Source organism: Penicillium brevicompactum, assembly GCF_028827555.1.
Source record: "Penicillium brevicompactum strain IBT 35665 chromosome Unknown utg000005l_segment0_segment0, whole genome shotgun sequence".
Lineage (NCBI taxonomy): Eukaryota > Fungi > Ascomycota > Eurotiomycetes > Eurotiales > Aspergillaceae > Penicillium > Penicillium brevicompactum.
In genome coordinates, this window is record NW_026623208.1 from 4,143,919 (window position 1) to 4,157,777 (window position 13,859).

The 13,859-nt window shown below is 52.5% G+C and overlaps 5 protein-coding genes across 5 annotated transcripts; 3 read left to right on the forward strand and 2 right to left on the reverse strand.

Annotated features, from left to right (window-relative positions):
- Nucleotides 1-7: 7 nt before the first annotated feature.
- Nucleotides 8-2,722, forward strand: N7506_007430 (putative RNAPII degradation factor Def1; the record flags this gene model as incomplete). The annotated part of the gene is made up of 2 exons (XM_056956723.1): nt 8-299; nt 402-2,722. The coding sequence occupies 2 exons, from the start codon at nt 8-10 to the stop codon at nt 2,720-2,722; spliced, it is 2,613 nt and encodes an 870-aa protein (XP_056811057.1).
- A 1,133-nt stretch (nt 2,723-3,855) lies between these two features.
- Nucleotides 3,856-5,233, reverse strand: N7506_007431 (OSBP family protein; the record flags this gene model as incomplete). The annotated part of the gene is made up of 4 exons (XM_056956724.1): nt 3,856-4,638; nt 4,694-4,748; nt 4,801-5,126; nt 5,174-5,233. The coding sequence occupies 4 exons, from the start codon at nt 5,231-5,233 to the stop codon at nt 3,856-3,858; spliced, it is 1,224 nt and encodes a 407-aa protein (XP_056811058.1).
- A 994-nt stretch (nt 5,234-6,227) lies between these two features.
- N7506_007432 (putative MFS transporter) lies at nt 6,228-7,907 on the forward strand (the record flags this gene model as incomplete). The annotated part of the gene is made up of 4 exons (XM_056956725.1): nt 6,228-6,653; nt 6,708-6,941; nt 6,992-7,560; nt 7,616-7,907. The coding sequence occupies 4 exons, from the start codon at nt 6,228-6,230 to the stop codon at nt 7,905-7,907; spliced, it is 1,521 nt and encodes a 506-aa protein (XP_056811059.1).
- A 229-nt stretch (nt 7,908-8,136) lies between these two features.
- On the reverse strand, nt 8,137-10,316 carry N7506_007433 (uncharacterized protein; the record flags this gene model as incomplete). The annotated part of the gene is made up of 10 exons (XM_056956726.1): nt 8,137-8,463; nt 8,510-8,593; nt 8,648-8,704; nt 8,763-8,924; nt 8,978-9,009; nt 9,080-9,274; nt 9,329-9,453; nt 9,508-9,990; nt 10,047-10,086; nt 10,154-10,316. The coding sequence occupies 10 exons, from the start codon at nt 10,314-10,316 to the stop codon at nt 8,137-8,139; spliced, it is 1,668 nt and encodes a 555-aa protein (XP_056811060.1).
- A 238-nt stretch (nt 10,317-10,554) lies between these two features.
- Nucleotides 10,555-13,259, forward strand: N7506_007434 (uncharacterized protein; the record flags this gene model as incomplete). Its single annotated transcript, XM_056956727.1, has 3 exons — nt 10,555-10,584; nt 10,640-10,762; nt 10,812-13,259. The coding sequence occupies 3 exons, from the start codon at nt 10,555-10,557 to the stop codon at nt 13,257-13,259; spliced, it is 2,601 nt and encodes an 866-aa protein (XP_056811061.1).
- Between the last annotated feature and the right edge of the window lie 600 nt (nt 13,260-13,859).

A 13,859-nucleotide genomic window follows, 5' to 3' on the forward strand; every position in this document is an offset into this window, starting at 1 on the left:
CATCAATATGTCCGAAATCCAGAACCGATCCTCAGCCTCCCGGGGCAGAGTATCCGCCCGTGGTGGCCGTGGCGGCTTCAGCTCCAGAGGTGGTCGTGGGGGAAGCAGCAGATCTGTAAATGACAACTCAGACCTCTCATCCTTCGAAGAAGGTGAAATTGGACAGATGAAGAAGAAGTACTCCGATACTTTGCCGACTCTTAAGGAAATGTTCCCCGACTGGAAGGACGAAGACCTGGTCTTTGCACTTGAAGACTCGAACGGTGAACTCTTGGAGGCAATTGAGCGCATTAGTGAAGGTTCGCATTCCGCTGCTTTGATCTCCCCGATTGACTTCCAAGCATTTTAAATGCTTCAGAGACTCTAGGAACTTGACTGACTTGGGTTCCTTTTTTTTGCAGGTAATGTGTCCCAGTGGGGTGAGGTCAAGAAGAAGACCACAGACCGGACCCGCCCTAAGCCCAAGGAGGCCCCCATCACTTCGACCGAACCGACTGCAGTTCCTGCTCGTGGAGCCCGTGGACGCGGTGGATTGGAGAGTCGCGGACGTGCCCGCGCAGACCGGGGTCGTGGTGGCCGCGGTGGCCGTGCAGGCGCCGCTACAAACGGAACTCGCACAGTGTCTGCTGGGGAGACTTCGGCCCCCATTGCTACGCCTGCTCCTGCAACCGAGTCAGCTGCACCCAAGGCGGAAGAAACCACCGCAGACCCCGCAATTGAAGGCGATTGGGAATCGGTGGAAAACCCCAAGAGCAGCGTGATCCCCGAGGGCACTAAGAAGGGGTGGGCTAGTCTTTTCGCCAAACCACCCCCTCCTCCTGTGCAGAAGAAGCCCCAGGCCCCTGCACCTGCTCCCGTTCCTGCTCCCGCTCCCGTCCCCGCCGAGAAGCCCGCTGCACCTGAACCCGTGGCGGAAGCACCTGTTTCTGCGCCCGAACCCGTTGTGCCCGCTGCTTCTCAAAAGACCCCCGTCGCAAAGCCCACTCAACCCGTGATCCCCGCCATCCCCACCACCAGTGTCAACCCTCCCAAGGGCGATTTGACCGAGACAAACCTCGAACAGATCCCTGATGTCTCCGCTCCCGCTCCCACCGCAACCGCTGCCAGCACCATTGGCAGTGGTATCGACCCCGTGGCTTCCGCTGCCGCGGGAACTCCCACCCGATTCCCCTCATCCGCCTACCCTCCCAGCGCTACCAAGCAAGGCCGCACCCCCGGTCTCCAACGTCGTGTTATGGAACAGCAGCAGGCTGTCGTTATGCCCGGCAACCACGCTGTGGACCGCGCTGCAGTCCAGTTCGGCAGCATGGGTCTGAATGGTGACGCTGTTGACATTGATGAGAACCGTGAGGATGCCGAGACCCGTGCTCAGCCCCCTCAACACTCTCCTGTCGCTCCTCGTGCCTCACTCCCCCCTGCCACTCAAGCTCCTCAATCTATTGAGACTGGTGCTGCTGGACGCCCCGCTCCTGGCCTGCCTCCCGTTCCCCAGGCCTCTGCTGCTGATTCCTTCACCGACTTTGCTCGTTACTCCGAGCCTCAGCAGAAGCCTTTCGACCCATTCACCCAGCAGGTCAGCCAGCCCCAACAGCAGATCCCCGAGCCTTTCGCCAACCAGGCTCCTGTTCAGCCCGCTGCTACCACCGGCAGCGAGTACTCTCCTTTCTACGCCGCCGACCAGCAGCGCTTCCCCTACTACGGATCCTACGGCTCCTACGGTCAGACCCAGGATGCCCCCACCGGTCCCCGCGCAGGAGCTGGATTTGGTGTGTCTGGTGCCGAGGCCCAGCCCCAAATTCCTACCACGCAGCCTCCCAGCCGCTACGGACCCATTGATGCCACCAACAGCGGTCACAACACCCCCAACCCAACCGCACCTGGCATCACTCAGCAGACCCCCACTGCTCAGCACATGCCTGGCCAGACTGCGCAGCACGGCTATGGCTACGGTTATCCTAACTACTACAACAACCCTCACTACGCTTCTTACATGAACCAGATGAACCCCCAGCAGTACAACAACGGCCGCAACCGCCCCATGTATGACGATGCTCGTCGCTACGAGGATCACTACATGCAGCAGCAACAGCAGCACAGCCAGCAATACGGCTACGGTAGCCAGTATGGCCCCTACGGCGGCAAGGCTGGCATGTACGGCCAGCCCCACGGTGCCTTCTCATACGACCAGCACTCGTCCTCTCCCGCCAACACTGGTAGCTTCAGCCAGGCCATGCCCACCCGCGACTCCGTCTACGGCCGCACCGGCTCCGCCCAGCAGTCTGACAGCCAGTCTACCACCGGTGCTAACTCCTTCGGCGCTGGCATGTCCGACGTCTTCGGTCGTTCCCAGGGCAGCTTCGGTCAGAACCCTCCCATTGCCGGACAGCCCCCTGTTGCTGCCGATGAGACCAAGGGATTCGAAGCCCCCAAGGCAGGTGGCCCTAGCCCCTCCCTTGCCCAAAACCGCCCAGGATCCGCTACCAACAGCGTCCCCGGACAGCCCCAGGCTCAGACTGGCCTCCCTCCTCTTCAAGGCCAGCAGGGCCAGCAGGCCTTCGGCAGCTACCCCCAGCTGAACCCCCAGTACGGTGGACTCGGTGGACTCGGTCACCAGGGTGCTACTAACCAGGCCTCCGGCTACGGTAACTACGGCGCCGGCGGCTTCGGCAACTACTACGGCAACTCTGGCCGCGGTGGCTGGGGTGGTAACTACGGCCACTAAAAAGGAAAGACGAAACGAAGGGGAGATATAATGACCCACCAAACACATATGGCGTTGCATTTGCGGGTGATTTGGAAAGGGGGGTTTGGGTTTTTGTCCACATTGCAAGAGAAATCAGAGCTTGTCTTGTCGAACACCAGGACAGACAGAACCCACAGTTTCTTCTTCATCTTTCTCTCCTCAACATTTGTGTAATCTCTACTCTCTTTCCGAGGCTTGAGGAGCTTGGCTGGTTTTCTTTACTTTGGGGGATTCTCTTTACGTTTGTTGTCATTATCTCTCTCCCTCCCTACCGTCCTACTTTTCTTTTCTCGTGCTATCGCTGCTCCTCGCTGATGCGGTCCCTGTATTAAATCACCAATTCCTCTCTAGGCCCGTCATACCTCTATTTGTCCTTATTTTCATTGTTTCAATCCCAGTCGGTGTCTATTTGGGTCCGGTGTGTCATTCGGACGGTTTTTGCTTTTTGCCTTCTTGTTTTTTCCATTCCTCTTTTTTTTTTTTCTGCCTCTTTTTCTTCCTACGTTACTATCTGTCTCTTTTCCACCCTGTGCAATATCGCTCGATGATTATGATGGATGGCTCATTGGGTCTGGTAGAGGTAGATCCAAAGCTCAGTTGCGTTCTGGGCCAAAAGTGTCATGAAATATATGTCCTGTACGATCCAGTATGGCACCTTGCTTGCCATTAGGCTCTGCTATATTAGTCCGGTATTTAGTAATGCGATGAATATCAGAGCAATGTGCTTAACACAATTTCTACTGCTGTACCTATCGAGGTTGGTCTGACCACCGGAGCAACTTATACGTAGTACATCCATGGATGGGCATGATATGGCTTTATTGATACTTTCCAAAGTTTAATCTTTCATGGTTATATGATGGATGTAAATGTCGACCTCCTGAGGTCGAAGCTTGAAAAAATCTTGAAGATACCATATCATTAGATGGAAAGGCAGAGCCACCAAGCACAAGCGTATAAGCAAGTGGGCAGCTTCAACCTGGACTGAAAACTATATACAATCGAAATGCAATAACACGTACAAAAGAACAGGTGTCCAGAAAGCCAACCTCTATGTGGTGTAAGTGAAAGTCCGAGACCAATTCAGATAGCAAAATTGTCCAAGACGCCGATTACTCAGTCAGACCGAGTCCCTCGCCGCCAACCTTGTGGTAGGGCGGCTGAGCACCCGCAGCCTTCTGAGCATCGAAGCGCCAAATACCACCAGTCTTATCAGTCTCGAAGGCGAGATCAGCAGTCTTAGCCAGCTTCTGAGTCTGCGCATCATCCCCGCTCTCATCAATTCGGTTGAAGAAGCGACGCTCCCACTCGCGACCCTCTTTCTTCTCGGCAGTGCGGAGCTCACGCTGCGCGTTTTCAATCCGGGACTTGTACCCGGATACCGCGTCCATGTCGCCCTTTTGGATGTTGGCGGCCACGTCACTCCAGGCACGTCGGCTCTCCCACAGATCCTGCTGCTCAAGAGGAGCCAAGGTGAGGGGGGTGACGGGGTTCTCCTTGGAGTTCCAGCTGTCGACGGCGTCCTTGGTGCGGGCGTCCTTGATGGTGAACTTGTCTGACCATTGGCCGTCGACTGTGTACAGGGGCTTCTTCTCGCCTTCACTTTCCTTGTACAGGCTGGCGGTGAAGGTGTTCTTCTTTCCGCTCAACCAGCCCTTGCCGGAGAAGTCGATCTTGGAAGTGTAGCCGCTGCTGCTGACGATCTTGGCGGACTTCTCGAGTTCAACAAAGGGTGAACCGTAGATCAGAGATTCGATGTGGAGGTTGGGGAGCGTGATTAGGTACTGCTCCTTGTCGGTGGATCCGGGTGGAGTGAGTGTGTATAGAGCATGACCAATTTGCTTCACGAGAATGGTGCTTGAGAAGGAGGCCTTCTGTGCGTTATATCCTTGGAGCTACAGCGGTATTAGTTATATGCCCAGTGCACATTAGAGAATGGGGTTCACTAACCTCAACGCCATTCTTCTCGTTGCTGATGGCGTAGGCGGTAGCCGGGGGGTGGTGGCTATTCTCTGTTCAGTGATCTGTACATCTTCACGTCCGCGGGAATCACATACCTGACTTGTTCACTGACGAGTTTGGTCTCGCCCACCTCCGCGTCACCCTCCCATTTTCCGATGAACAGCTCTCCCAGGAAAGGGTTGAGGGGCTTCTTCTCACTGCCAAGCTTTTCACTACGGCTGCAGTATTGCTGGTGGAGAGTACTCAGGAACCACTTGAGAACCAAGAGGGCACGCTTCGCGGGGTCGGCCTCCTTGGCTGGAGCGACGAAGACGGCAGGGTGCTCAGCCCAGTAGGCCGAGTATTCGGTGAGGGAGGTAGTCGACAAGATAAAAGGTGGAGCAGTCAAGGAGGATAGATCACCGTTGAAGGAGGCGATTGACTAAATAAATTTGTTAGCCTAGTAAATATTAGAATGGGACCACCAACCTTAAGGAAGCTTGTCCATGAGCCCTTGCTGTTGGCGGGGACCGAACTTTGAGGGGACATGATCACAAAAAGTAGCAGATAGCTGTAACTGGATACAGAAGCTTGGAATATTCGAAACCAGGACTAGAAGCAGAAGAGGTGGGGGTTGAAGTGGAACGAAAGCGGTCGTTGGCGGTCAGAAACGGATAACGTCATGGCCTCTCAGGGGGAAATGATCGGCTGAACAGCCACAATCGCCCTTTCGGGCAGCTTTCTAGACGTTCACTTCGTGTTGACTTGATGATCTGACTTCAGGGGCACTTTGTACTGCCAAAAGAACCTTGGACAGAAGAATACATGCCAGGAAGACCGCATATTATGAAAATCATGCATGATGTATATTATCTCGACATATACCCACGATACTACTTAACCCTACATTACCTTGATTCCCGAATATACCTAGGTAACTTCATACCTGAGCATTAAATTGAAAAGCCCTGTGTCAAAGTTCCAAGGCTTGTCAAAAATTGTGTCTATTCTCATTCACTCGGAGGACTCCATTCTTATCTGCCAGTACCTGAGCGCTTGCCACCCTCGGCCTAGTCCCCCACACGCGGATTCTTTTCCGTCCCTGGCCCTACCCGGCTGCACATCCGGGGTTCTCCCCGAATCAGAAGCCTTCAACCTGCGTAGGTTGGGCATGATGGACCCTGGAAGCAGATACGACTAGCAAATCACTTGATTCGGCCCTATCGAGCCCTCGGGGAAGTTGTGTCTTCGCCGATCTCCCATAAAGCATTCAGAAATCTGTGTGACTCACGTTTTCTTTCATCTGCAATGCATTTGTGCGACTGCTATATACTCCTACCTTCACGGTGATCGACTGATCTTGACTTATCTCTCAATTGGAGCTCTCTATCCTGTATCTCATATGAGCACCGGGTATGCCTTCGGAACAACGCCGAGCCTGAAAATCAATCGCAACAAATTTCAATGAAAAGCCCCAATTGATCTTCTTCAAGCTTTAAAACTACACAATCACAAAGGCATTGATTCATACAAACACCCCATCATGCCTGCCGCCTCAAAATCCTCCAGTGAGGAAGACCGACCCCAATCCTCGGCGGATGAGACCCAGCTCCGAAGACCACAATCGCACTATTCAGAACGCAGCGGACACGGCCTGGGCCTAGATCATGTCCGTAGCCATGTCTCTCATCACGACATGGCCGTCAATGAGGACTTTCACGAAGTCGACGCAGAGCAATACCTCCGATTCTCACCAGCCCGCAAGGTCATAATCGTCGCTGTATTATCCTTCTGCTCGTTCCTAGCACCTATTTCTTCGACATCAATCTTGGCTGGCGTACCTGAAGTCGCCAAGACATTCAATACCACTGGTAGTGTGGTCAACGCTAGTAATGCACTGTACATGGCATTCATGGGTATCGCCGCTCCCTTTTGGGGCCCCTTCAGCCAGGTTTGGGGAAGACGACCTGTAAGTAGCCCAGATTCCAGATTGATACCATGACGACAGGCTCACTCGTCAAAGGTCTTCCTTGTCAGTGCGTTTTTATTCTTTGTTTTCTCTATCGGCACGGCCCTGTCACCCAACTTGCCCGCGTACTATATCTTCCGCGTGTTGACTGCGTTCCAAGGAACGTCGTTCCTGGTGGTTGGTAGCTCTGCCTTGGGGGATGTGTATGAGCCGCGTGCGCGAGCAACGGCTTTGGGATGGTTCCTATCAGGGACTTTGATCGGTCCAGCATTCGGTCCCTTCCTTGGTGTAAGATACGACACCCTCCCCAGCTACCGCCGAGACTAACGTAAGCATAGGGCGTCATCGTAACATTTAAATCATGGAGAGTCATCTTCTGGCTACAAACCGCACTTGGCGGTTGTGGCACGCTACTCGTCTTCTTCTTTTTCCCAGAGACCTATCCACACCTCACCAAAAGCGATTTGACAGAGCAAACACTTTGGCAAAAGATCGTATTCCTCTGGCACCGTGTATCGCCACTGCGTGTGGCAATTATGCTAATCAGATACCCGAATCTACTCTGCACTGGCGTTGCTGCCGGTGCCCTGGTCTGGAATCAGTACTCTCTCCTGACGCCAATCCGATATGTCCTAAACCCTCGCTTTCACCTGACTAGCCCTATCCAATCGGGTCTATTCTATATTGCTCCGGGATGCGGATACCTGGTTGGGACGTTCATGGGCGGTAGATGGGCGGACCACACGGTTAAGAAATGGATTCGGGCGCGTGGTGGTGTCAGGGTTCCCGAAGACAGACTCAAGTCCTGCCTTCTATTTCTGGGTGGAGTCATCCCTGGCTGTATTCTTGTATACGGCTGGACAATTGAGAAGGCCGTTGGTGGAATTCCGGTTCCTGTACTGGCCATGTTCTTCCAGGGTGTTGCGCAGCTCTTTTTGTTTCCCCAGCCTTAATACCTACAGCCTGGATGTGATGCAGTCCAGTGGGCGAAGTGCCGAGGTTGTTGCTGGAAGCTACATGCTCCGATACTTCTTTGGTGCCCTGGGATCTGGACTCGTCCTCCCCGCGATTGAGGCTATGGGAGTTGGATGGTTTAGCACTATCAGTGCATTCTTTTTGATTCTATCCGGGGTCGGCGTTTGGCTGACCACTGTGTTTGGTGACCAGTGGCGTGACAAGGTCGAGAAAAAGGAGTTGCAAAAAGCCGAACAAAAGTCTAGTAACGTGCAACAAAGCGAAAAAGGCGAGACTTGAGGTTGATTCCTCATATCTATACGAAGGGGAGGTTTTCCATGAGGATATGATTGAAGAACAAAACAACCAAAGATTAAAATGGGGTGACTCCAAACATCCGTGGACGAATGCGTGAATGAATAATAATAAAGCAGTTAAAATAATCAGAATAATGACCCCACAAGAGAAAAAGCGCCTGCGATTGATTTTCCAACGTTCAGCACCATCTTTTCCGAATCCCGAGGTCAGCTTAGGGCCTATCAACAGGGACACTGCTTCCTCGCTGAACACTTTGCACGTCAGCTTCCAAGGCTGTCGCCGTGGCAATCTCTCTGTTACCACCAGACTGTATCCCTTTAGCGAGATCATTTGCATCCAACCCGCTCTCTGCTGAAACGCGATCCACCTTGCGTTGTTCAGTGAATTTTCGGCAATCTGCACGTCCCTTCTTCACGTCCACAAAGGCGATAGCGATCATAGCCCCAAAGCAGATAGCGAACAAGAAGGGAAAGCCCATCCAGCTATTGCGAGTGTTGTTGATGATTGCCTGAATGACATTCGGCCCGATGATCGAAGACTGTTCGGTTAGTACAAGAAGCCCAGCTGAGAGTGTTGATACTCACTGCGCGATTGGTGATGCCGAATAGTGCAAAGAACATATTGTCGTAACCCCGTGGCATGAGCTCACTAATCATTGTTTGGGCGTACTTGGTAGAGTAAGATTCCAAAGCACGGGGAGGAACGTGTGATGTTTGACTTACTGCATAGTATGGGGCTTGGAAAAGACCGAAGATGATATTGTAGAAGTAGAATTCCCACTGCATCGGAAGTTAGTAATGAATTTTCCAAGATCGCTCCTTGAGGCTTGAAACCAACCCGATTATGATATCCGATGCGATTGGTCCATAGACCTAGCATACCCCAGAAAGGAATGAGAACACTGAAGAAGTTCGTAAACAAGAACATAGTCTTTGTCTTGAACTTGAAATAGCGTTGAATATACCAGAATCCGAATGTAGACGTAATCGAGCAGGCAGCCTGGGTGATGCGGTGATGCCGAGGTACGTGATTTGCAAAAACGAGAAAGAAACGGAGTCATTTTGGATGATAGTCACGAGAGTACCTGTGAGAGTCAGGAAAATAAGATACGATCTATGAAGAAGATACATGGTTCATGTGAGGAGTAAACTTACCCGTTGTGTTCAGCCCATCAGCAAGAAGAAAATAGGCGAAAAAGTACAAAAATGTTTGTGGCAGAGACCTGATCTCTCGAATTGCCAACCAAATCTGCTTGAACCCAATGGTCATGTAGCTCGATCCTTTGGGTATCTTAGGACCTGGGCGTTTCTGTTGGAAGATGAACCACCAGATACCCAGCAAGACCCAGTCTACAGGGGAGGTGAGCCAAGTCTCACGCGTACTTGTGGAGGCTCAGAACTTACATGAATTGGTAAGACACAATGCCAAGTTGTTTGAGAAACTATTCTCTTTGAGTGGTAGCAACACACTCAAGTTGAGAACGAGCGTGAGTAAGTATCCGATGTTGCTGTGTGCCGTTGATATGTTGCTGCAAACATCAGCGAAGTGCATTAAAGGGCACAGAGATCAAGCGAACCCTCACCTGATATGATTCCTCTCCAAAGACTCAATGGCGTCATATTCTTCTTGAGTGATTTTTCCCTCTCGCAATTCTTCCTCTCGCGCCCTACGCACGTGTGGAGTGTAGCGCGCGAGACGGGGGAAGACCGCTGCATAGAAGACCAGGGTCGCGCCGTAAGCGATATATGCCACCACATACATTGCCATAGCCGCTGGCCACTGGCTCGGATGTCGGATGGACAACATCCCATACTGCAGCGCCCAGCAAACCACTGTCAAAGAGAGCAGCAACCAGCGCCCGAATGTGCCATAATCTGCGGCACTTCCCAGCCATACAAAGATCACAGTCATGAAGGTGAAGCAGAGACCGTTGGCGATGAGAACTACCGAGGATACAGATCGCGTGCCGCCTGCCCAGGGCACTACACATGCTGAGGAATCGGTACATGACTTTGGTGGGTTGGTGTCTGGCTGGTGTCCGGCACCATTCAGGGCCCACTGGAAGCTATACACGGAGTCAGCGCCCGCGCCTCTTCATGTATTCCAAGGTTAGTGGCTTACAGAGCTTGGCTATATGAGCCGGGGCCCACGCCGTTGTCCCCTGTCAGATCATTATTGTCAGCTTGTGGCGCATGTCTGGAACCGTCAATCAAGGGATAGTGTTATACCGTTGTAATAGAGATAATATGACCAGAGCTCCTTCCTGGTGGTTGTTGGCTGCTCATAGGCATCTTCGTCAACTCCAAAGAGTCGTTCATATTCTTCCAAACTAGGATGAATCTGTGGAGTGGCTGTCACATCCGTGGCTTTGCCAGGTTCAATATGTGCCATGTCGTGTATAGTGTGCAGAGGGAGGACTCGGGGTTGAGATCGAAGCTACCCCGCTATTCGCAGAAGCGACCAAAAGTGCGCTTACTGATTCAAGCACAGTTTTACGTTGCAACGAAGCACAAATTTGAAAAGAACCTCGGACGTTGCTTCCCCAGTTCTACAAGACGCATTAAAAAAGTGGACCCGCGGGGACATCTCAACTCCCGCTCTTTCAACGTCACTTCATCCCATCCCTGCCATGACTTCAATACAAAAACAAGTCGGCCAGGTATGTTTGAAATGAATGATCCTTTCTGAGTGAGGTATTAAACTGACTGCTGCAGCTCTTCGCGGTGGGGTTTCATGGCCTAACCCCAAGCCCCGAAATCAAAACTTTGATACACGACTACCACGTCGGAGGCATCGTGCTATTCTCACGTAACTTTGAGAATGCAGAACAACTCCAGGTGGGACTCGGAGAAAATGGCCAACATTCTTCACTAATGTTTACCACAGGCCTTGACACATGATCTACAATCTGAAGCCAAGTCAGCCGGTCACCAGCGACCGTTGCTAATTGGAATTGACCAGGAGAATGGGGTCGTGACTCGCATTTCTCCTCCGGTCGCTGCGCAGGTGCCAGGGCCCATGGCCCTCGGAGCTACCCACGACCCGGAATGCGCCTACAGTGCGGGGAAAGCCACAGGCGAAACTCTGAGCTTCTTCGGGATCAACATGAACTATGCGCCCGTGTGCGATATCAATTCCGAGCCTTTAAATCCAGTGGTTGGAGTGCGCAGCCCTGGTGATGACCCGGAGTTTGTGGGTCGGTTCGCGAGTGCCGCTGCGCGGGGTCTGCGGGAACAGAACATCGTTCCGAGCGTGAAGCATTTCCCAGGCCACGGGGACACGGCGGTTGACTCCCACTACGGTCTCCCTGTCATTCCGAAGACTAGGGATCAATTGGAGCGCTGTGAGCTGATTCCGTTTCGACGGGCTGTGGCCGAGGGCATTGAGACTGTCATGACTGCCCATATCTCGTTGCCTTGTATTGATCTCACGCGCCCCGCGACGCTGTCGCCGAAGGTATTGAATATCTTGCGCAAGGACATGGCGTACGACGGTATGGTGATCACGGATTGCTTAGAGATGGATGGCATTCGGTCCACATTTGGCACGGAAGAGGGCTCGGTGCTGGCGTTACAGGCTGGTAGCGATAGTCTCATGATCTGTCATACCTTTGAGGTGCAATTGGCTTCGATCAAGCGGGTCTGCGAAGCCATCAAGTCTGGTGAAATCAACCAAACGCGACTTGCAGATGCTTCTCGCCACGTTGCCGTTGTCAAGGACAAATTTTTGACCTGGGAATCGGCTCTTCGGCAGTCTCGCCTGGCTGATCTCTGCGCAATCAACAACAAGATTGCCGAGACAACGATGGATATTTACTCTAGATCGACAACCCTCGTTCGTGACAAGAACGATGTTCTTCCCTTGTCGAAGACTTCGATCATCATTTTCCTCTTCCCCGGCGATAAAACCCCCGCCGGTGGTGCCGTTGACGGCGAAGGGATGGGGAGACAGGGGTCTTTCCACTCCAAAAAATATCTCGATGTTCTCCGCCAACACAATAATTCCATCGCCGAGATCAGATATGGAACTGCTGGCCTGACTGCAGAACAATGGCAGGTCATAGAAGTTGCAGACGTTGTCATTTTCACGTCTCTCAATGCCCGAGAGTCTCCCTACCAGGAGTCTCTGGGTCTGGAGCTTGCCCAGCGTGTTCGATCATTAGTACATATCGCTGCATGTAACCCTTATGACTTCCTCGATGCGCCGAGTGTGAAAACGTACATCACGACATACGAACCAACCATCGAGGCTTTCTCAGTGGCTGCCGACATCATGTTCGGCGCACTCATCCCAACAGGCGCTCTTCCAGTGGGGCCTAGTGCTTTGACAAGAACATCCGCGACAGTGACACGATTTGACCCTTCCACAGATGTCAGTGGTATCCTGGACGTCTGGAAAGTGGCGTTGCCAGGCTACATTCTTCCTGACGAGAGCCTATCCCACCTGATCGTACGCCCCTCGGCCAACCATTTCGTCGCCCGCATTGGACCAGAAGTCGTGGGATTCTGCCTAGCCTATATCAATGAACATGGCGACCCAAACACAGCCCACATTGCTGTACTTGCAGTGTCACCCAGCTACCAACGACAGGGTGTCGGTGTTGCTCTGCTGGAAGAGACTCGTGCTCATTTGCGGTCAAAATTCGACCTGAATGGTGTAAAATTAGGCAGCTCATTCCCTCGCTTTTGGCCAGGAATACCTCAAGATCTTCCAGAAACAGTGCAGCATTTCTTCATCCATCGTGGCTTCCGACTTAGCCCTCGGACCGCCCGATCCGTCGATCTATACCAAGATATTCGCAACTTCAAATCACCAGAGAAATATACGACCCGGGCTGCGGAGCGAGGCTTCCGATTCGCACCACTAACAGCAGAGACTCGAGAAGCGTGCCTGGTGGGTCAGCGCCGTAACTTCTCCGATAAAGCAGTAAGTGCACATCCTCTCGCTGGTTACACGAACTCACCAATTTCCCAGGGCTGGGTAGAGGCGTACGAGGATCTACACCTGGACAAATACCCCGACAGCATCATGACAGCCTTCGACTCGCAGGGCACACAGGTCGGCTGGACTCTGATGCTAGGACCATCATCGCTGCTCAACCGGACGTGGGCATTCCCGCAACTGTGTGGCCCCAAGACCGGACTCATCGGCTGTGTCGGGATCGACGAGCCTTACCGCAAATCCGGCATCGGCTTGGCGTTGATCTGTCACGCCATAGAGAACATGAAGAAGCGAGGCATCGAAGGCGTCTTCGTGGATTGGGTCGCCTTGGACGGCTGGTATGAGCAGGTCGGCTTCCAGACCTGGCGGAGCTATCGGCCAGGGGAGCTCTGAAACCTGTATTCTGAGACTCGAGCTCGAGCTTCAACCTAGCTCCTAGCTCCTAGCTTCAAGCTCGAGCTCCATGGCTTTTAGTCACTTGACGATCCTACGGCACGATGTTTCCTTTTTTTTTTCTCTCGCACAGCCCCTCCCTGTTGGGTATCAATTCCTGATTTGGCTCCACTTAGATCTCCTTGTTTGAAATGACGCCTCCTTTTTTGAGATGAGAGGCGCATGGCTGTAGCACGTGGGCTGAGCCCCTGTCACGACATCCACAAACTATTCAAGTTGGGCAGCGACGCCAAGTTGCCATGCGAGGGAGGTCTACATTCTATGTATCAAATGAAGTTTACTCTGAACACGTTCGGTAAGGTTGTCATCAAAATCTGTAGCTTTGTCGTCCTGTTTCGTATGTCTGTAATGAAATCGCTCAAAAACGCCTATTCTAGATCTGACAAAATGCAACGGAGATCACGCACGCTGGAAAATGGAAAAGAAATCACGCTGGAAATCGAAAAAGACGCCGAGAACCCGAGGATAAGAAACCAGAACTAAATCAAACATATACATGAAGTGAAGAACCAAAGCACCCAAATGCAAAAAAAAAAGGCA